Source organism: Dunckerocampus dactyliophorus, chromosome 1 (genome assembly GCF_027744805.1).
Source record: "Dunckerocampus dactyliophorus isolate RoL2022-P2 chromosome 1, RoL_Ddac_1.1, whole genome shotgun sequence".
In the NCBI taxonomy this organism is placed as follows: domain Eukaryota; kingdom Metazoa; phylum Chordata; class Actinopteri; order Syngnathiformes; family Syngnathidae; genus Dunckerocampus; species Dunckerocampus dactyliophorus.
In genome coordinates, this window is record NC_072819.1 from 2,685,440 (window position 1) to 2,707,172 (window position 21,733).

Here is a 21,733-nt window from a genome sequence, read left to right on the forward strand (position 1 = left end):
GCTGCTTGTCCCTCTCTGTCGTGGTCCTTCCGCACACCCACCCTCACTTCCTCCTCCACACGCTGAATCCTTCCTTCCTCCCTTCCTGACTCATCCATTCCGTACACTTGCCAATCCAAAGCTTTGCCCATGACATCGCTGTCCAATCAGCAGCATTACTGCAGTACAGTACACGCCAATTCCATTTTGCTTTGAAATTTGAGGGTTTTTTTGGCTCCACGATGACAAAATTGGCAAGTGGCCGAACTGATGAGTGTTTTGATTCTGAACGGCACCTTTTGTATTTTTTTTAAATATTGGTGCGTGTGTGTGTTTATTTTGCCAATGTGTGTGTCTGGTTCACCTCCCGGTGGAGGTGGGGGGTGCCACGTCCTTTTCCTGACACGACGTACATGTCTGTGCTGGCCTGATGTCAATCAACCTGTGCCCCGCCTCTTTTCTCTTGCAGAGTACGGCAGTGCAGGTGAGAGGTCCAGGAGGGTGAAAAAACGAAACATCGGTAGATACCCATGATGTATAATCAATAGAGTAATGATATTAGAGATGTGATAAACGTACCCACCTGATCAGAACCTTCCTTTGGCACTGCTTCCATTGCTGCCCCTCTCGCTTTGTCCTAAAGTGACAAATCTCGCCTGCAACTCCAAATTTTGTAATCTATATTTCACAGGTCAAGAGAGTCATAACCTCAGTGTGCTTCAATGTGCAGGCCTTAGTCACTTGCATGTATTCCTTATTCCCTACCCTGAACCCTTTTCAGTTTGCTCTCCCCCCCCCCTCCATATGCTGAACAAACCCATTTTATTTGCACCCTTTTCCCCCAATTTGTCGTACGGGCTAACTGGTTTTATGGAATATTCTGCTGACTAAAGTGTGAGCTGTGGTGTCTGACGCCTGCCTGTTGCTTCCAGACAAGGCGGGCTTCGGGAACAATTTCACCACGGGGGACAATAAGTCAGTGGCACAGAACATGGAGGCGGTGGTGGTGGGCTGCATGTTCAAGTCGCTGATCACCCGCTGCGCCTCCACCACGCATGAGCTTCACAGCCCTGAGAACCTGGTGGGTGCTTGAAATCGTCACCTCATCCGCCTAAAATGCAAGGCTCATGTTGGACAGCGTCATTGCAAAGCATGATGAAGCTGTGAGAACGTTATGGGGGCGTCCGTTCTGCCTGCTAGCCTGGTCGTTGCCTGTTGTCATTGCGGTCATGACTTACGATCATATACAGTATGAACTTGGGCTCACCTCACTGCGAGTTTTGCAGCCGGATTGCCTGTGGAAGCGAGTGCTTCAGTAGCCAAACAAACTTTTGCATCTCGCTGCACAAACTATGGTGCGTTCAAGGACAGTGTGTGAAATCTCAATGTTTCATGAAAAAGTATCATCAGGCAAGCATAAAGACAGAAACACGTAAAACTCGTGCCCTCTTTTGACAATATTTATAAATTATTACTGACTTTTTGAAGGCGAGATGTGTTTTTTGCGGGGGGGGGGGAAAAGGTCTATTTAAATTTTTTTTTAAAAGTTCTTAAAAATAAATAAATATCCATCCAATCATGTTCTACTTCTACACTGCTTGTCCTCATTTGGGTCACAGGTAGCTGGAGCCTATAAATAAATATTAATTAATTAATTAAATGTTAAATTAAATTAGATACATTACTATATTAAATAAATAAAATTTGTAATAAAGTACGTCATTTAAATATTGAATAAACAAAATATAAATTAATTACATATTAAATTTAATTTAATTAATTACAGTATTAAATAAACCATACTCAAATACGAATGAAATACATTTAAATATTGAATAATTAAATATAATTTAAATAAATTAATAAAATTTGAAATAAATCACAATATTAAGTTTAATTTCCTTATTTTATTTTTTAACTACATTAAATACAATGGATAATAAATACATTACAATTAAATACATTTAAACATTTAATAATCACAAATACTTTTTTTTTTTTTTATTTAACCAAAAAAACACTATATTGAACTAGTTTTAACTTTAATATTGGTCAATTAATGCATTAATGAAATTAATATAAACACACAATAAATTTATCCAGCTCCTAAATCATTTCTGTCAACAGCTTCGCTCGTCATTCACACAGCGAGGCTCGCGTTTTCCAGTTACAGGGAGCTGACATGTCACATGACGCTTCAAAATCATCCACTCAATCTGACACCCTGACAACCAGCTGCCAGGCTGATTGAAGTGTACAGTCACGCTGCAAGCCTTCAGGCTCACACGACTGGTGGACGTTGGCGGAAGATGACACACTTTTCACAACACGAGCCTCCCACCTGCAAGCTGCAGCCGTGGGACCGACACATTTGTTTGCGTACGCGCATGATGCGGAGATGTGTTGTGTGTTATCACAGTGACGTCACTCACAATGCTTGCTTGTCACCTTCCTTCACAGGGTCTGTACTGCGACATCCGCCAGCTGGTGCAGTTCATCAAGGAGGCGCACGGGAATGTTTTCCGCCGAGTGGCTCTGAGCGCGCTCCTGGACAGTGCAGAGAAGGTCACAGCCACCAAGAAACCTGAGGAGAAGGATGAGACCAAACTGCAAGCTCCAAGAAGGTAGTGGGCGCAAGTGTTTTTCTTTTTTTTTATTGTAGATATGTAGATTTATTAACAATATCACATACAGCACATCCACTCGCCAGCATCTCATCACCGCTTGTTTTGTTGTCTGTGCTGTTTCATTCGTTTTTGGGTCACAGGCACTCGTACGGTACTGCTATCCACTGATGTTGATAAGCAATTAGCGACACGCAGCGATGTAACGTGGCAGCGTGCAGAAGGTTACGCACTGGAGGGAAATTTTAACGCATGCATATGCACACGCGTGCAGGCACATGCACACACATGGTTCAGTTCCAAATGTGAAAACTGTAAATACTTCATGGTGTTATATTTGTAAGTAAATTGTTATTTTGATGTAAAACAACCCCTTTTTGTGTTGTATATGTTGGCATAGTTGTTTGGATATTTGAGCTGTCACAAAAGCAAAAATATTTGTGTCAAAGTGAAAGTTATGCTTGCAAAAATCTGTTTTTCTCCCTTTTTTAGTCAGGAACTAATATTTTCCTGAAACTTACCAAACAAACAATTATAGCAACATAAACAACACAAAAACACCATGAACTTTTTACTGTTTCCGCATTTGGAGCTGAACTATGTGTGTGCACGCGTTAACATGTCCCTACAATGCATAACCTTCTGCACGCTACTCTCCTCCACGCTCTCTCACTTCCTCCTTCCTGTCGTGTGTGATTTTCCATCTACATGACGCCTGCCGAGCTCTTATCAAATGCACTTCTGCCAACTTGTGGCCGTTTTTATGGATTGGATTGGATTGGATTGGATCTATGCATTAGTGGAGAGTTGCGTCATCTCCTCTTTTTGCCTCTCTTGCAAAAAAACATAAAAGACGTTTACATACGGTGTTGGGATCAGGCGTTCGGGTTTATAAAAAGGTATAAATGAATCTTTACGCTGGAGTTCACCAGTGTGGTTTTTTGCATCGCCCACCAAGACCTCCGACTCCATGGCTTCAAACCTCAAAGTACCCGTGGCGACAGCCGGTAGCAGACACAAAATCCTCATTTGAACACTGCACCACTTTTGCACCTGCAATCATGGTAGATCACCTGCAATTGTTTTTTAGTTTGCTCACACGAATTGGCGCTCGTTATGTGGGCTCTTAGCAGATCAGGCCTTTAGATGTGTGGGCGGGGTTTATTGAGTCAGGTGCCCTGAGCGCTCTGTCTGTGTGTGTTGGGCTGTGTGCGTGCAGGTCAGAGGCGGGTGTGTCCGGGGAGAAGGGTCAGGTGTCCAGTGCTGCAGATGAGTGTCGCAGCTACATCTCTAGCAGACCCCCCCAGACCCCCGAACAGTGAGTGTTCACCCCACCACATTTCCATCTTTACTGCCCCATCCGTGTCAAGCCGGCTGCCGTCCCGCTGCTCAAAATCAAACAAAAGCGTTGGACATGAGCTTTTTAAATGTGAACTATGCCCTCTGTGCCATCTGTGTCCCCCCAGCGAGGAGCAGATCCCAGGAGCTCTGCTGGGCAGGAAAGACTTTTGGAGGAAGATGTTCAAGTCGCAGAGTGCTGCCAGTGACACCAGCAGCCAGTCTGAACAGGACACCTCAGAGTGCACCACCGCCCACTCCGGGACCACCACGGACCGCCGTTCCCGATCAAGATCCCGACGTATTTCACTTCGCAAGAAACTTAAACTGCCCATAGGTAGGTGCAGGAATCCAGCGATCTTAGTCATGTGAGAGACTAGGCCTGTCACGATCATACATTTTGCTGGACGATAAATGTCCTACAAAATATTGCTGATCAACGACATTATTGTTGATATTATTTTGAGACGCCTTCTTTAAGGAGACTTTGAGTTCGTTGGTGGAGCACTAGCAGGACTTCCAGGCAGCACGCAGGTGGGCTCCAAGTGAGAGAGCAGTCGGCGAACGCGGTGGCTTCCACCGCTGACGAAGGATCGTCATCTAATCCGATTAATTTCATTATTTTTCAGGTTATTTGCTTTAGACTTCTGACTGTCACGCACATACGGGCGAGTGTCCAGTGTCTGTTTGACTGAACACATCATGAGCCTCGAAAACTCACCACTCCATTGAGTGTTTGCTCTTCAAATACCGGATTAAATTCAATTCCCTAGTATTTAACATGGCAATTGGAATGTCAAACGAACAACATCATAAATTAAACAAAAAACCCCAATGAAAATAAAATGGACTTAAATAAACATCACAATCAATCCAAACAGTCACTTTATTGTCTGAATATTTACCAAAAAACGGAGAAATAACCCGGAAATACTCTGAAGTTTACATGTTTACCTTTAATGAGGTGTAACGTCAGTCAAAGTGCATGTTTTGGTTGCAGCAAACTGCGTTCGGTGACAATGACGAGTTATACTTTGAAAGCCGAAACGTACGTTCCACCGTTTTGTATTATCAATTTCCTTGTCTTTGTCACAAACCTTTTCACGTCACAAGACGACGACGTGCCAACGGGCTGAAATTGACGTCGGATGGTGTTTTATACACCGCAAGCACAAAGAAAGTATTCATCGCCGTTTCCCCTTTGCTTGCTTGTTACTCCTCACGACTCTCACGTGCAGCACTCTGCCTGTGCACTCGCCCCGCCTCCCCCCACTGGGACAAAAAGACTTAATGACTGGCAAGGGTTCACTCACTCTGTTCATTCTACTATAGAACCAGTGTGCCCGGGTTTTGAGACCGATGCACAGAGTGATCCCTCTTGTCATCCAGCCTGTTCGGTAGACGGAGAGAGGCCGGTGCGGTTAATTGATTTATCGATTATCGTGACAGGCCTATGGAAGATCCAGTGAAATCTTCAGCTTTTCAAGGAATTTTTCACATGTATCTGACCGTCCTAAATCTCCCAAATCATCACATTTCAGCTCAGATGGAAAATGCCTCTCCACGTCCATGCATCACTGTGTCATATCACTCTAACATGGCATCCTTCTGTATGTCTTCCTCTTTTGCACCTCAGCATGCCGCAGGACCACTCGCCTTCCAATCACCCTCTCTGTCCTACGTATGTGCACGTGGATCCATGTTGTCCTTTTCATGTTGTTTGTGTCTGTGTTGCGTTCCCCTTCAAGCTGTGTTATGCAACTTGTACAAGACAGGTGTAGATGGATGACGGGCACATATACAGGTAATAGAGCAAATAAGGACTCTCACTGATACCTCGGTTTTTGTCATTGATCCGTTCCAACAGGTCAGATGAAAACCGAAAAGTTGGCAAGGAAATAATATAAATCCAATGGATCCAATGACACCCCAAAATATTAACAAAAACTACATTTTATAGATAATAATTCGAGTTTTGTATGCACAAAACATGCAAAATAATTACAAATGACAAATGGGTGAAACTTATCGGTGATGTGGACTTCCCGTACGTCCTGGCGAGATTGACTTCAATAGCGTCGCTCGCCTTCTTTATCAAAATGCTGGCACTAGCAACTTTTTTGTGCCCCGTGGCGGGTTATTTAACAGGCACATTCAATAAAAACTGCACAGACGGTGAGCCAGCAACGCATTTTGCGCTCTGTTTGGGCAACCGATTTCATAGAACGATACAGCACAGGGCAAATGGATTGAATTGATATTGTACAAAAATCGAGACGGTATACGAAAATTGAGGCAAAATTTTAGAGAACATTACGAGGTTTGACTGCATTCAGTAAAGCCAAACTGCTCATTCAAGTGATCTTACTTACATTCATTTGAAGTTAACATAACTTAAAGTAACATACATTTGATTAAATTCATCCTCTCGGACAAGTAAAGCACCTTTTTATTTGGCTTTTTTGTGATTTTTTTAAAATTTTTTCCCAAAAAAGAGAAGCTACATAAATCAAGACGACTCCCATTTTTAAGACGCAAATGTCAAACATTTGTTCAAATCCACAGTGGACCATCCTTCTTAAATTGTGTTGAAACTGTTGCCAAATTAAAAGCTTTATATGTGCAGGAGAATGTAAAAAAGTAGTTAGCCATAGTTCAAAGTTAACGCGTTAATGGAGGTTTCCTTTTTCCTTTTTTTTTTTTTTTTACACGCGATTAACGTGCGCACGTCCTGTTTGACCCTCCTATTTGGTCCCAATTGCTGATACTTTGTGGGAATGCGATTTGCTGACCTTACTGAGTGCTGATGTGCATATTTGTTCGGGACACAACCTCCCTGAAAAACAATACAACTGAAAATCCAGGCTCGTACTTGTGGATGGTGGCTCTGTGTTCATTTCATGCTTTTAATTTGACCCTTAATTTGATGTTTTAGACAATATATAATAAATGAGATAAATTAGATCGCGATAAAGTACGTTTGTTTTACTGGTTATCTTTCTTGGTGACTAGCTAGTCAGCAGTGCTAATGCTAGCACTCTGCTAGCTCTTCAGCTACAGTGACATCGATATAAGCCCCAAACGGCTGTCCTCAGCTATGCCTGCCGTTAGTCGAGAGACGGCTGGCATCTAAAAAAAAACAAAAAACACTTGTTAGTTGGTACACTCGTATGCCAAGACACGACTACATGATTTAAATAAAGAAATACCTGCAGTCGACGTGACAATTCAAATCACAGCGACAGTAGATGTTGTTGCGAGAGCCATCTGCCAGGGCTTTGAAGGTAAATTTATCAGAATACTCTTCCCTGTGCCCAAACCCATCAATAATCTGCTCTGTATTTATTCCCGCCAGTGGCTCCGTTGTCACAGCTACTTCCTCAAACTACGGTGTGGGAAGAGGGTCAAGCAGGACGTGCGCATGGCAATCGCGTGTCAAAAATGATAGTGCCGTTAAATGAAACTTCCGTTAACGTGTCATTAACGCGTTAACTTTGACAGCCCTCGTAAAAATACAGTTTAGTTAGTCTATTTATACAGTGTGGGACAAAGTTACATGCCGCATTCAAGGGCCGTCAGACAAAATGGGACAAAGTGCCGCTCGTGTTAAACATGGAAAAACTGTGGTGTTTGTAAATGTATATTATTTTTTTCAAATGAAATAATGGCCCATATTCCCAAAATTGATGTCCCTTTACATAAAATGTGATGTGGTTATTGTAGTTGCGTATCGTTTACCACAAAATACATTTACAGTGGTGTGAAAAAGTGTTTGCCCCCCTCCTGATTTCTTATTTTTTTGCATGTTTTGTCACACTTAAATGTTTCAGATCATCAAACAAATTGAAATATTAGTCAATGACAACACAACTGAACGCTGCCTTTCAAACGTGTACAGTCGCCCTCGCCACTTCAAAAAGTATGTACTGTATATTCAAGCAAATACTACGCGTTTTTTGCCCAAATGAAGCAGTTTCATGCATAAAAATGGCAAAATTAACTAAAATACAAATATAAAGCATTCCGACTCATTCAAAACTGTTGTGATGATATGTGGTATTGTTTTTTCCCCGATTGTACGAATGCTTCCCGTTCACCCGAGTGTGTCACCACTCAGTGTGGGCGCTTCATTCACGGCCGCGTGCTGCATCTGTAAACATCTGCTGCATCACTCCTGCTGTCTCCAGGCAATTGGCTCAAACGTTCCTCTCTCTCCGGACTTACCGACGGCGTGGAGGACCTGTTGGACATCAGCTCAGTGGATCGACTCTCCTTCATACGACAGAGTTCAAAGGTCAGCAGAGTTGCCATGACGCACTCGCTGTCGTCGTTTGACGCCGATGTAGCACATTTTGGACTTATACCACGGGTGTTTAAAATGCGGCCAGGGCCCCGCGGCTGTTTTCTTTTGTTTATTGGCCCACGGCACATTCTGAAAATCGAATTTAACAGGAAAACTAAAAAAAAAAAATAATAAAACAGAAAAAATGGAAAAATCAGGAATAATTTGCTTAATTGTGATTTTACGCGAATAACGTCATTTAGTCATTTTAAAATTAAAAACAGCAACAGCAGAGGCAATTTTTCTCTTGGAAAACAATGTCAATCCAATAAAGACAAACACCCAGAAACATGAACAGAAATCCATTTTATCTGGAATAATTGTAGTTTTACATGTGGAAAACAAAGTGAAGTAGTTATAAATGAGGAGTGGATGTGCTGCAACTTGTTGTTGATGCGGACTTCAGCAGTGTTTCTCGCCTTCTTTATCAAATTGCTGCCACTCGCAACTTTCCTTGGCCCCATGGCAGGTTCATTACCAGTCACTCGCATTTATGCAATTTGTCGCGTGTAATATTGTGCGGAAACCGAGACAAACTTTTAGCCAAAATGTCTGATAGGAAACCCGAGGTTTGACTCTATTGTGTTTGGCCACGCATGAACAGGTGAAGTTCACCAGCGCCGTCAAGCTGTCGGAAGGAGGCGCCGCGGGGCCGGAGTACGGCAGGGATGAGGAAGAGAATTTCTTCAAGCGGCTCGGTAAATGGAGGTCTGGCAGGAGGAATCCATCCAAGCTTCACCACACAGAAGAGAAAGATGGTAGACCTCCCCCAAACCCCTCGGCTGCCCCTTGCCCACCCGCGCCCTATCACTCTCTCTCTGCTCCCGCCTGTGTGCTTTTATCTTTGCTTTGGAATGGCTTGCTTTGAGGTTTCTGTTGCAAATGTGCGCCGTGTTGGCAAACTCCGTCAACCGCCCCCCTCCCTCCATTCTTTCATACGAGAGTTGAGACTTTGTACCTTTACACCATCTTTCTGCAGTGGTGTGGTTCATACTTGTTGCTTTCAGCGCTCTCTCTGCCTCTTCTACTGACAAACTTGGTGACATTTGGCAACGACAAAACAGAACACAACTTTCCACATGCGCTGAGTGAGCTAAAATCACTTTCCTGTTTGTCCAGGACCCCACGGTTTCCAGGAGCGCCTCGCTGCCAGCCAAGAGGCAATGAAAAACAAAAACGTGGTGAACTTGGGTGCGATCCGACAGGGCATGAAACGCTTTCAGTTCCTGCTAAACTGCTGCGAGCCGGGGACCATACCTGACGCGTCCATCCTCGCCGCGGCTCTGGACCTGGTAATCCTCATCAGTCCCGTCCTGCATCCTCCTTGTCCACCTACACTGCCTTCAATTTATCCTCTGTCCCTACCAGGAGGCGCCCATCGTTGCTCGAGCCTCCCTGTTTCTCGAATGCGCCCGATTTGTGCATCGCTGTAACCGTGGCAACTGGCCAGAGTGGATGAAGGGCCACCATGTAAATATCACCAAGAGAGGCCTGTCCCGGGGGCGGTCGCCGATCGTGGGCAACAAAAGGAATCAGAAGCTCCAGTGGAATGCAGCGAAACACTTCTGCCAGTGGGGAGATGTGAGTCCGATTTTTCTTTCGATGTTCAAGGTGGATGAGAGTGTGCGCGCGTGTGTGAACGCGTCTCCATGTGTTTCTTGGCTTAGGCAATCGGCACGCGGCTGAGTGAACTGTGCCACTGCGACAGCGAGAGTCCTGCCAACATTCTTGGGTACATCTACGATGAGGAGACTAAACGAAGGATGAGAAAGGAGGATGAAGAAGAGGACTACTTAGATGACAGTAAGTCAGATGCTGAGAATATACACTACCAGTCATAAGTTTGGAGATGCTTTACCATGTTATTGTATGAGAAAGCGTCTCCAAACTTTTGACAGGTAGTGTATTTCATGGTAGAATTCACTGATTTCTTGCGTTCTTTCTTTCTCCTCTCCAAGACACGGTCAATCCAACAAAATGTGGCTGCCCGTTTGCTCTGAAGATGGCCGCATGCCAGCTGCTGTTGGAAATCACCACCTTTCTGAGAGAGACCTTTCCTTGCTTGCCTCGACCACGCACGGAGCCGCTTGTGGTACTTTTACGGATATGATGTTTAGCCCGATTTTCATCAAGCGGTTATGCTAGGTTCACCTTGCAGTCTCGTGCATTTCTTCTGTGAAAAGGTTTCAGCTTCTCCATTCCTACCCACCTTTTGGGGTTACCTCTTACCCATTTGGCTGTGGGGTTGGGGGCGTGGTTTGTGGACTATGTTTTGGGTGCGCACAGGCTGGCACCAAACAGAAGTTTCCTGTGTTGACATTCATTCTGTTGTTGGCGCTTGAGACCAACACTGCCTGTTCCTTTCAACTGCCACATTGGTGACCCTGACGTGATCTAACATGCAGTGTTTTGTGTTTAGCATTTTTGAGACTCGTGGCCGCAAAGCCCAGGTCTACAAAGTCAGCCGTTGATGACATCATACACTGGCGACATAGCTGACTGCCGCTTCCTGTTTCCATGTATTAGCAAAGCTAAAAGTCTGCTAACAAAGATGTTATGTGGTAAAAAATACATGAAGAACACATTTGTTCTCAGGCAGTGTATTAATAACACGACAAGACGCGCGCTATATTGTACGCTAACTGGGAAATGTATGCAAACAATATTTTGTTATAAATTTTTTTACATTAATCGAAAAAATACGCTAACCGGGGCATGGCTAACCGAGGTTCAGCTGTATTTGAAAACTTTTTCTCTTATTTTCTTGTTGTCTTATTGAGCAACCTGTGTTAACATTAAAAAACGGAGTGAACGCCTCACCGCACGTCACTGCTTCGATGGTATTACCGTTTTCATTGCTCTAAAAGGCGGCACCAGACGCGCTGCAACAATTTTATGTTTCACCAGAACGCAAAAGCAGCATTTTGTGCTTGTACTAAACATCGTCTCTGCTGTAGGATTTAGACAGCTGCCGCCTGCGGCTGGACCCCGAGCTCGGTCGACATCGCTACGAGAGGAAGATCAGCTTTGCGGGTATCCTGGACGATGAGGACGGTCATGACTCGCTGAACAGTAGCAGCCACACTCTGAAGTCCGACACCACGGGTGATGACAAGAAGACCCCGGAGGGCACTGGTGAGCCGTCGTAGGAACAGGTTTCTCCATCAGGTCTTTCTTGCTTGCTCAATGACACCCTCATGACTTCTCTCCAGTGCCTGTTCGGAAGATTCGTATTGGAGGCTCACGGTTGCTACAGATCAAAGGCGCTCGCAGTTTCCGTGTAAAAAAGGGCGGGTCTTTGTCTTCCATTCGGAGGGCGGGGAGCCTGAAGAGCACCAAGATGTCCCGACAGGATTCCGAGTCAGAAAACGAAGAGGGGATCCTTTCGCAAACAAACAGCAGGGATACTGTCACGGATATTGGTAAGTTAAGATCCAAGCATTGTGAAATCGTTTTCCTGTTGACGCAGTGGCGGCTGCTGGTCATTCAAAGAGGCCTACATCACATATGTGTTCATTTATTTAGAGGAAAATGAAAATTTCAGGAAAATGATCTGTGACCCTGTCGTACCAACTAGGCGTCTTTTCCAGTCCTCTCAATGGCCAGCAGAGCTAGACTGCTTAAATGGCCTTGGCCCATTGTGTTGCGGGTGTAACACTTGAGTCCATTGATCTGCCCTGTTGTTTTCATAAGGAAGACTATCAAATGGCTTTGCCAAACCCGGTCAACAACATTGATGTTATCTGCCATGATGTGCAGCTTGCTAGCAGCTGGCGCTGCTGCACGAGACTACTGTGTGATCGGCTGTGAGTGTGAGTGATCGTGACGGGGGGAGAAGCTCCGCCGCTGGCGCTGCTTGTTGGGGAAAGAAACCGCAGAGTGACAGAAGACGGTCGCCAAACACAACGCTAGTGTGTTTTTAACAAAGACAAAGTCGCTGGGAATCGGTTACGTCTCCGGATCAGTTCAGAACATCTGACTGAAAAACTTGGAAAATGCCCCGGTAGAGGCTTATACTTCAAGATCGCTGATTCGCTCATTTCACTGTCAATCAAAATGTGATTCCGCCTCAGACAGATCATCCAGTCATCATGCAGAAGCAGAGTGTCCGGGCCAGTCCACTGTCTCATAGACCCCCAGAGACGCTGAGCGTCTGATGGGCGGGAAAAAGCCCAGCATTTATCCAATCGCTGTCCAGTTTCACGCAGTGGAACAACCCACTCTACGCTTCCTCATCGAAGTCAGTAGACGCTCAGCGTACGACTGTGTAAAAGCGCCTTGGCGCTTCAGGGATGAACGAGAAGGAAGTCCTGTTGGTTACCTGTGATAAATAGCTAATTCTGAACAAAAGATGAAGGTATTCTAGCACATATTTAGCCAATGAAATGTACACACGTATTGACGATAGGGCGTTGCCCATGTGTCGTCATGCAGGTAGTCCCTGCAGTACCAGCGAACCCAGTATCGAGCCCGAGGGCCAAAGCGGGAGCGGAGCAGAAGACAACTACCACCGCAACATGTCATGGCTCCACGTACGTCTGTCAGAATGTGTTTCTTCTTTTCGGCAAACCTCTCATGCGTGTCTTCTATCCCGACCCAGATCATGATCCTGCTGTGCAACCAGCAGAGCTTCATCTGCACCCACGTTGACTTCTGCCACCCGCGCTGCTACCAGCACCACAGCCGCTCCTGCGCCCGGCTGGTCCGCGCCATCAAGCTCGTGTACGGCGAGACGGTGGACAGCCTGAGGGAGGACAGCGCCACCGCTGCGGGCATCATCGGCACCCGTGCACAGAAAAACAAAGAGGTAGATTTCACCGTCAGACCCCGTTCTTCTTGTTTGCGTCTCTGAGAGTCTGTTTGGCCTCAGTGTTCTGACAAGTCGTGCCTGAGGACACCCTCCATGAAGAGGAGACCCACTGACGGCATCGTTGAAGGGAAGAAGGACACGGGAATGTTAAAGTACATCAGAAACCAGGTGATGTCCTAGCATGGCCTTTGGCTTGGTAGTGTTTAAATACTAGGAGCATGATCTTTGACCTGTGTCTCCTGCAGGTGATGAGCTTGTCACCCGCCCCTCTCTCTCTGCTCATCAAAGCCGCCCCCATCTTGACCGACGACATGTACGGAGACATCCAGCCTGCAGCCTGGGAGCTTCTTCTCAGCGTGGACGAACACATGGCGGCTGCTGCAGGTGAAGCTTTAAACACAGTTTTTACTTTTTCCTCTCACTTCAATAACTCCATGTTATTTTTCTGCCCTTTTCCCTCCACTGCCAGCGGCGATGTTCCTGCTGTGTGCGGTAAAGGTCCCAGACGCAGTGACCGAAATGATGATGGCGGAGTTCCAGCACCACGAGGCCTGCCAGCGCATCAACTCCGTCCTCAAGTTCTATACGCTGTGGCGATTCCGCTACCAGGTGTGGCCTCGCATGGAGGAAGGAGCCCAGCAGATCTTCAAAGTACGGAAGAGCACCCGAGCACAAAAGTCACATTTAAGCTGTATCGGAATGCTGTAGAGCGGTGTTCTCAACTGGTTTGTGGAATATTTTAACTCAAATTGCTTAAATGTCTTATATTTAATGCAGTGACGATACCGTTTGGAAGGGTAGGGTAGTGGAAGACGAGCTGCTTTAAGGTTACCCAGCATGCCTTGCAGGCGGCATGTATGGTTCTGCATGTATGTTAGCGTGTAAGTGTTATTTTGATACCCTCGCCGTGTGGTGCAGTTGCATTGACTTGTCGTTTTGGTTTTGTTGGCACTGTTAGAACACGAGCTAGTCGTTTATGTCGATGACCTCCTGTCCATGTGTGCTGTGCTGGGAGCGAGCATTTGATGGCTAATCGCTGCAGATAAAGAGCACGTCCTTAAAGTAGGCCGAAGATGCCTCTGAGCATTTCCTGTGCGAGTCGAGCCGGCCACATTATAACAGCAAACGTTGTCGGTCTTCTTCTATGACAGTGGGTTTCAAATAGCACCACAGAGCATTGTCGCTACCTTTAGGAGTATTAATGGACGACACTTGTGATGTGTGCGTGCCTGAGTCTATATTAACTTATTTTCTGTTATCATGTCTACTATATTGGGGAATACAAGTGTAAAGGTGACTACAGGGGTGTTATTTTATGTCTAAAATGTTAAAAAAAACGTATTTAGAAGGTCGTAAACAGGTTTTCTATGCTCAAACCGCGAAAATCTTCAATTTCTAAACTTGAAAAGTACATGAAGAGCGCCAAGCGCCTTAGTTCCCCCCATATTGTGATTTACAGCATAAATATTCGTCCTACACATATTTTATCTACATATTTAGATTCCTTGAAAACATAGCATTAGCAATGGGATTCATAATGATATCAATGTATAATATTCAGTAGTTATCACAAAAATGGGATTTTCCGCAATGGCGGTTTTCTTGTGGATCTACCTCCACAGCTTTTGAAGATCCAACAAATCCAGATTCCATGATGTCTTGGTTACTGTATATATATGATGGTGTTTGTTGCATGTTTATAGCTTCATTTGTTGTCTTCCTAGGATGAAAACGCCAAAGGTCCCCCATTTTTTTTCCATATTCTTGATCCTGGTATCCAGAATGATTCCATTATCTGGATCAGTCTTTGATATTTTTGTAGAACCTGTTGGAAACTTGTCCTGTATTTTTTTTCCAGGTGCTCTGACAATTTTTTGTGGAGTTATATGCACAAATGGCGAAAATAGTCCTATCTCGCAATGTTAAGGAATCCTTTTAAAAAAGATTCCTGGATCCAGACGGTGATCCGGATCGTCCCCAAAATGTCATCAGTTCTTCCATATCCCATTTCCGCCAATTCCTGAAAATTTCATCCAAATCCATTCTGAACTTTTCAAGTCATTTTGAACACAAACAAAGGCGATGAGGAATCCTACTTTGCAGAAATTCACTTGTGGTCGGGTCTGGAACCGGTTAACCTCGATCAACAAGGGATGACTGTGGAGGTTTTGACTTGATTTCATTGTCTCTTTTAGATTCCCCCGCCCAGTATAAACTTCACCCTGCCATCTCCCATACTGGGCATGCCCTGCGTCCCTATTTTTGACCCCCCATGGGTTCCCCAGAACACCGGCAGCGTCCAAGACCCAATCAATGAAGACCAGTCTGTAAGTGTCAGCACTGCTCATGTTTCAGAATTACATTTATTGTGTTTTTGCATCCACAAGGTGAAAAACTTATATTAGTAATTTGTCCCATGTTGGATGTTCACAATGATTTTGTTGATGTGTATCGGTTTTGTCTGGTTTTAATTTAAATGACCTGCCATGCTAAGCAATTGTGCTTTCAGGATTTGTTAACCATAGCAACAACCTTGTAAAAACAGGAATTTTCCTTACTGGCCTTTTTGACAAGACAGCAAGGCTGTCAAAACAATCCCTGCTCACATTCTGTATTAGAGGGCCTGCAAAATTTATTTTTAATGTTGCTCAAATGTTAAAGTGCTTGAGCGCTAAAGTGTTTCGGTGTTAAAGTGCTCGAGCGCTAAAGTGTTTAGGTTTTAAAGTGCTCAAGTGCTAAAATGTTTAGGTGTTAAAGTGCTTGAAAGTGTTTAGGTGTTAAAGTGCTTGAGCGTTAAAGTGTTTAGGTGTTAAAGTGCTTGAGTGCTAAAGTGCCGGTGGCGCATACACACACAAAAGCAGTCTCAGAGAAGCAATGGACAATTTAAAGTCGTTGTGTGGGTATGATACACATTCAATGATAGCTAACATTAGTAGCCAAACTTTTCCAAATTGCTATCATTGGCTGACAACAAACATAACTATTGCTTTTGTTATGTCTGCGTATGTTCGCAATAGGCAGTACGTTTGAAAGTTTGTGCCCTCTAGGCAACCTGCATGCAGTCCCTTTCATGAAATTGACGTAATACGCATACCACACCAGTAGTTGGCGATGTAGCTGTTTCAAGAAATGTTAAGCCTCCTCACACCAACTGCTTATCCTCCTGTGTCTTATCCAAAATCTTATTTCTAAGTGACCTTTTGAGTTTTAAACCTTATTTATGTAAGTGCTGCATCCCTGCTGGTTACTTTGATGAGTAAGTCTTCTCAGTAACACGTTAACTTGAGCGGCACACATGTAGCGCCTGCTTGGATTCGGCGTCATCCAGGTCGTGATAATCCGCAAAATTTGAATGGAGGCAACTGGGCCTTTTCTTGTTAGTCGAAGACGTTCCACCATGAATCCTAAGAGCTTCTTCAGAGTTGCCATCTTTATGTCTCTGGTGGGTGTTCACTCCTGAGTCCACGTCTGTTTCGGTAGGGCCCCTCTAGTTTGATGTTTTCTAGTTAGATACAGATGGCTTCCTTCTTCACTCCTCTTTGAAACCATGTTCAGGTCCCTGGGAGTCCAAGTCAGCTTAGCCTTGTAACCTCTGGTATTGATGGTAACCGTGCGTCTCCCCTCGTCTGCCGGGGACACGCCCACCAGAGACTGTCAACTCCAGCTGACAAGATTTGTGGATTTTTCACAGACAACCGTTGTCTGTGTTTCCATGTTTATGCAAATCTTTCCCTGTTTTGAGTCAAAGGCAGTTTAAGCAGTCCTTGTTAGTCAGCAATCTGCTGGGCTGGATCAGAAATGACCTCATTGATCTTCCTGTCTTTTAAGTTGTAATGCATGGTTATTTGACTGTAAGTGTTACAGATTTGATAAAGACCTTCCTTTTATCATTTTATCTGTCTTTGTTTTTAGTTCCCCGCATTAATTCAGTCAGTCCATACCATAGTAAGTTTTCTGTCCAGATATTTGTGCTGATGCATCATAAATGTCAGGAAAGGCAAATTTTCTGCATTTTTTTTTTATTTTTATTTTTTTATTTTTTTTAGTCAATTGGAGGCAACTGGATTTTTGGTTTCCAGAAGTGGGGCAGTTGCATCTTGATGAGTAATTAGCTGTACTTTGTATGTAGGAAAACAACAACTGCATGCATGAGACATTGTGCGTTGTGCTGTACCTGCATGCTCATTGGATGAGACAGACGTTGCCGTGTATGTTCTCATGTATGTGTATGAGCACGTGCGTCAATGCCATGATATGCAGAAATGTTTCTATTAGTGTTTCGGGATCACGTCGACGCATCACCGAGCCGATGGAGCGTTACTTTATGCTTGTAACACAGCTGCACACAACCATCTAATCAACGCCGATCCCATAGAAATCCTTCTCGGCGCGGGCTGTGTCACGTTCTCACCAGAGAGCTGAGCACATCCTGAAGAACCTGCAACAGGAGGAGGAAAAGCGGCGTCTGGGGCGTGAGGCCAGCATCATCACGGCCATCCCTGTGGCCCAAGAGGCGTGCTACGAGCCCACTTGCAGCCCTCCACCTGAGCAAGAGGAGGAAGGTGGGACACACAGACACCAAAGCCTTTGTGCTTTGGGATTCTTGCTTCTAAGTTGTCCACGTTTGACTTTTGATGCTGCCAGCAGAAGAAGTGGTGAACCTGGCATCCCGCCGTCTGTCTGTCAGTCCATCCTGCGCCTCCAGTAACTCGCACAGGAACTACTCTTTCCGCCGAGGCTCCATGTGGTCCGTACGCTCATTGGCCAGTGCTGAAGGTATGACATCATTTATTCTTTTGATTATTCCTAATAAGCCATTCCATCCCAATGCAAGTGGACTGTAACAACGAGAAACTGTAGTATTTCACCTTTAACTCATTCAATCCCAGCCATTTTTCAAAAGACAACCCTGTGCAGTACTGGCCATTTTAGACCATTTTGACTGATCTTTCAAGGCACACAGAATATTGCGTTCTACACGGAACCTGCCAAAAGAAAGATTAGACTCCCGTCTTTCATCAGGAAAAAAAGTTTATTTTGACCTTTTTCCATTCTATCGTAATCAACAGTAGACCATACTGTAGGCAAGCTTCAGGAAAATATCAGTTCCTGACTAAAACGGGAGGAAAACCAGCAGTTTGTGAAAAGATACATTTCAAGCATAACTTGACACAAATGTTTTGCTTTTGTGACAGCTCAAGTATCTAAACAAGTATACCCCGACATAAACAACACAAAAAAGGGTTGTTTTACATCAAAAGAACAATGTATTTACATACATAACACCATGAACTATTTACAATTTTCACATTTGGAACTGACCTGTGTGTGTGTGCACGCGTGTGCACGCGTGTGCATGTGTTAAAATTTTCCAACAATGCGTAACCTTCTGCACGCTACTCTCCTCCACGCTCTTCCACCTCCTCCTTGCCACCTTGTGGTCGTTTTCATGGCTTAAAAGTGCTCTAAAAGTGGCATCCATGAGTGCGCAGTTGCGTCATCACCTCTTTTTGCCTTTTGGGCAAAAAAAACGTAAAAGACAAATAAGGACATCTTTGGGATTATAAAAATGTATAAATACGTCTTTGGTACTGAAAAAGTTAATTAAATGTGTTTCTTTTTTTACCAAAGCTTTTGTTAGACACTGAATTTATGGAACTGATTTTTTTTGCATTTTAATTTTGTGAACTGAATTGTTCTTACTTGAAGTTATGCTGGATATTTCATTGAATAAAAATGTGCGAGCACAATTCGTGTGTTTTTCAATTGTTTGTTAAAATATGATGTTTTCAAATTCATTTTGCCAAAATATAGTGTTGTAAAATTCAATGTACCAGTATATAAATTTTGTGCAAATTAAATTTGATGTTTCAAAACACACAGATGCACTTCTGGTAAATTAAGATTGAAGCAATTGGTGGCATCACATCAGGTGTAGAGCGTGTAGTCACATGATAAGAGTCTGACAAAAAACAGCATCTGTGAGTTTCGAAACATTGAATTTATTATTTTCATGCACTGAATTTTTGTACACTGAATTTTAAAACAGTGTTTTAAGTTAGTTTATTTTAAACACAGTTTTAATAAACCGAACAGAATTTTTAGTTTTATTTGCAATTTTTATTTAGTAAAATTTTCAGCATAATTTGATGTGAAATAAAATTTGGTTCACAAAATCCAAATGCAAAAAATTCAGTTTAGTGCCTAAAAAAAAAAAAGCTTTGGTAAGAAAGAAACAAATTAACATTCATAGATTCTCACCAAAATTAAAGGGGTTCTCGCGTTGCATGTGTGCCACAAAGTTTCATGGGCATGAAATTCCACGTAATTTGCGTTGAATTTGCATGTTTTGTGTGTATTTTCTGTGATTTCCCGAGCACACTTAAATGTAGCAACGAATCGCACTTCCGCATGAAGAGTTGTGTAGTGTGCTTGAACGCTCCATTCTGTGAACAGCATTTAATGATTACCATTAATTCCGGTGTATTAGCTGCACCCACTAAATTGACAGAAAAACCCATATAAGTCACACCAGTGTGCAAGACACGCGCCCACGTCATAAAGTGGAATATTGTGGCCCGCACGAGTCCTGACTGTGATGCTGTTCTACCGGTATACACAGTGGTGTGAAAAAGTGTTTTCCCCCTTCCTGATTTCTTATTTTTGTGCATGTTTGTCCCACTTAAATGTTTCAGATCATCAAACAAATGTAAATATTAGTCAATGACAACACAACTCAACACAAAAGGCAGTTTTTAAATTAAACTTTTTATTATTAAGGGAGAAAAAAAATGCAAAGCTACATGGCCCTGTGTGAAAGAGTGATTGCCCCCCCTGTTAAAACATAACTAAGTGAGATTAATTGAGACCTATCAGTGTGGAAAAGGTTATAAAGACATTTCTAAAGCTTTGGGACTCCAGCAAACCACAGTGAGAGCCATTATCCACAAATTGCCAAAACATGGAACACTGGTGAACCTTCCCAGGAGTGGCCGGCCAACCAAAATGACCCAAAGAGCGCAGCGGCGACTCATCCAAGAGGTCACGAAAGACCCCACGACAACATCCAAAGAAGTGCAGGCCTCACTTGCCTAAGTTAAGGTCAGTGTTCATGACTCCACCATAAGAAAGACAATGGGCAAAAACAGCCTGCATGGCAGAGTTCCAAGACCAAAACCACTGCTGAACAAAAACAACAATACTGTCAATAGTGTTCCAACTCTAAAAGAACCACCCTCCCTTCTTCACAACTAGAATAGCTGACATATTTTGGGGAAAAAAAGTGAAAAATAAAAAGAATGCATCACACCTTCACGTTATCGTACCAACATGTGATACCTCTTGCCAGGTGAGGGTAATAAATATTGTTTTATCTTTGCGCAAATGAGCAAATGTTCATGCTGAAATCCAAACCGACGCAAAAGTCACTGTCTGCTTTGCATATTCTATGTTTCAGATGAAGAGAACACAACAGAACACACACCCACGCACCACATGCTGCAACCACCGCAAGCTGTCTTCCCCGCGTGCATCTGTGCCGCCGTGCTCCCAATCGTACATCTGATGGAGGATGGGGAGGTTCGAGAGGACGGCGTAGCAGGTGATTCGACTTCGGTGATTTCGCCACCCGCTAGTTGCCGTAAATATCGTGTTGCCGAGAGTTTCCTCTCCTCTGTCCTCAGTGAGTGCTGTTGCCCAGCAAATCTTGTGGAACTGCCTGATCGAGGATCCCGCCCTTGTCCTCCGCCACTTCCTGGAGAAACTCACTGTGAGCAACCGGCAGGTAGGACTCCAGCTTTGCGTGCACGATCTCAAGTATGACGCTGGCATGTAAAGCAATGTGTCTGTCAACAGGATGAGTTGATGTACATGCTGAGGAAGCTGCTGCTTAACATCGGAGACCTTCCGGCGCAAACCTCACACATCCTCTTCAACTACCTGGTGCGTTTGCGAAGGCAATCACCGTCATTGGTCTTTGATTTGTCTCAACTTCCACTTCACTTGTTGTTCACCAGGTGGGCCTGATCATGTATTTTGTGCGGACACCCTGCGAGTGGGGGATGGACGCCATCTCAGCCACGCTCACCTTCCTGTGGGAGGTGGTGGGCTATGTGGAGGGGCTCTTCTTCAAGGACCTGAAGCAGACTATGAAGAAAGAGCAGTGTGAGGTCAAGCTGCTGGTCACGGCGTCTATGCCAGGTGAGGAAAAAACAGATGTCGTGCAATTAATGGAAGCAATGGTAGAGGAATGTCCCGATCCACATTTTTTGTGAGTCGAGTGGCAACCAGTGTTGGAGTGTGGCCCAGAGATACGGATGTTATACGGCAACCTCGCTGATCTGGCTTTGATAAATGACCCTCCAAGGAACCAAGACGCTGGTGGTGCACGGCCAGAACGAATGCGACATCCCAACACAGCTGCCCGTCCATGAAGACACTCAGTTTGAAGCCCTGCTGAAGGTAAGAACTCAACCTACACTGCTTGATGAACAGGAGATTCTGAAAGCTACTCAGAATCCCTTCTCATTCCCTTCTCATTCCCACCAGGAATGTCTGGAGTTCTTCAACATTCCCGAGGCTAGATCAGCACATTACTTCCTAATGGACAAACGCTGGAACCTCATACATTATTCCAAGGTA

The 21,733-nt window shown here is 44.3% G+C and overlaps 1 protein-coding gene across 1 annotated transcript in view; it reads left to right on the forward strand.

The window, feature by feature from the left end:
• Positions 1-21,733, forward strand: part of LOC129193965 (protein unc-80 homolog) — a 48,552-nt gene that overhangs the window by 13,350 nt on the left and 13,469 nt on the right. Inside the window, exons 16-41 of the mRNA XM_054798807.1 lie at positions 912-1,060; positions 2,440-2,603; positions 3,823-3,921; positions 4,070-4,278; positions 8,129-8,235; positions 8,888-8,981; positions 9,403-9,575; positions 9,652-9,864; positions 9,951-10,086; positions 10,242-10,375; positions 11,241-11,418; positions 11,496-11,705; positions 12,718-12,815; positions 12,884-13,090; positions 13,154-13,261; positions 13,339-13,477; positions 13,563-13,744; positions 15,289-15,420; positions 17,469-17,655; positions 17,738-17,869; positions 20,550-20,693; positions 20,776-20,876; positions 20,948-21,034; positions 21,109-21,292; positions 21,459-21,553; positions 21,641-21,730. Of these exons, the coding sequence (XP_054654782.1) occupies positions 912-1,060; positions 2,440-2,603; positions 3,823-3,921; positions 4,070-4,278; positions 8,129-8,235; positions 8,888-8,981; positions 9,403-9,575; positions 9,652-9,864; positions 9,951-10,086; positions 10,242-10,375; positions 11,241-11,418; positions 11,496-11,705; positions 12,718-12,815; positions 12,884-13,090; positions 13,154-13,261; positions 13,339-13,477; positions 13,563-13,744; positions 15,289-15,420; positions 17,469-17,655; positions 17,738-17,869; positions 20,550-20,693; positions 20,776-20,876; positions 20,948-21,034; positions 21,109-21,292; positions 21,459-21,553; positions 21,641-21,730 (3,752 nt within the window). The remainder of the gene's footprint in view (positions 1-911; positions 1,061-2,439; positions 2,604-3,822; positions 3,922-4,069; positions 4,279-8,128; positions 8,236-8,887; positions 8,982-9,402; positions 9,576-9,651; positions 9,865-9,950; positions 10,087-10,241; positions 10,376-11,240; positions 11,419-11,495; positions 11,706-12,717; positions 12,816-12,883; positions 13,091-13,153; positions 13,262-13,338; positions 13,478-13,562; positions 13,745-15,288; positions 15,421-17,468; positions 17,656-17,737; positions 17,870-20,549; positions 20,694-20,775; positions 20,877-20,947; positions 21,035-21,108; positions 21,293-21,458; positions 21,554-21,640; positions 21,731-21,733) is intronic.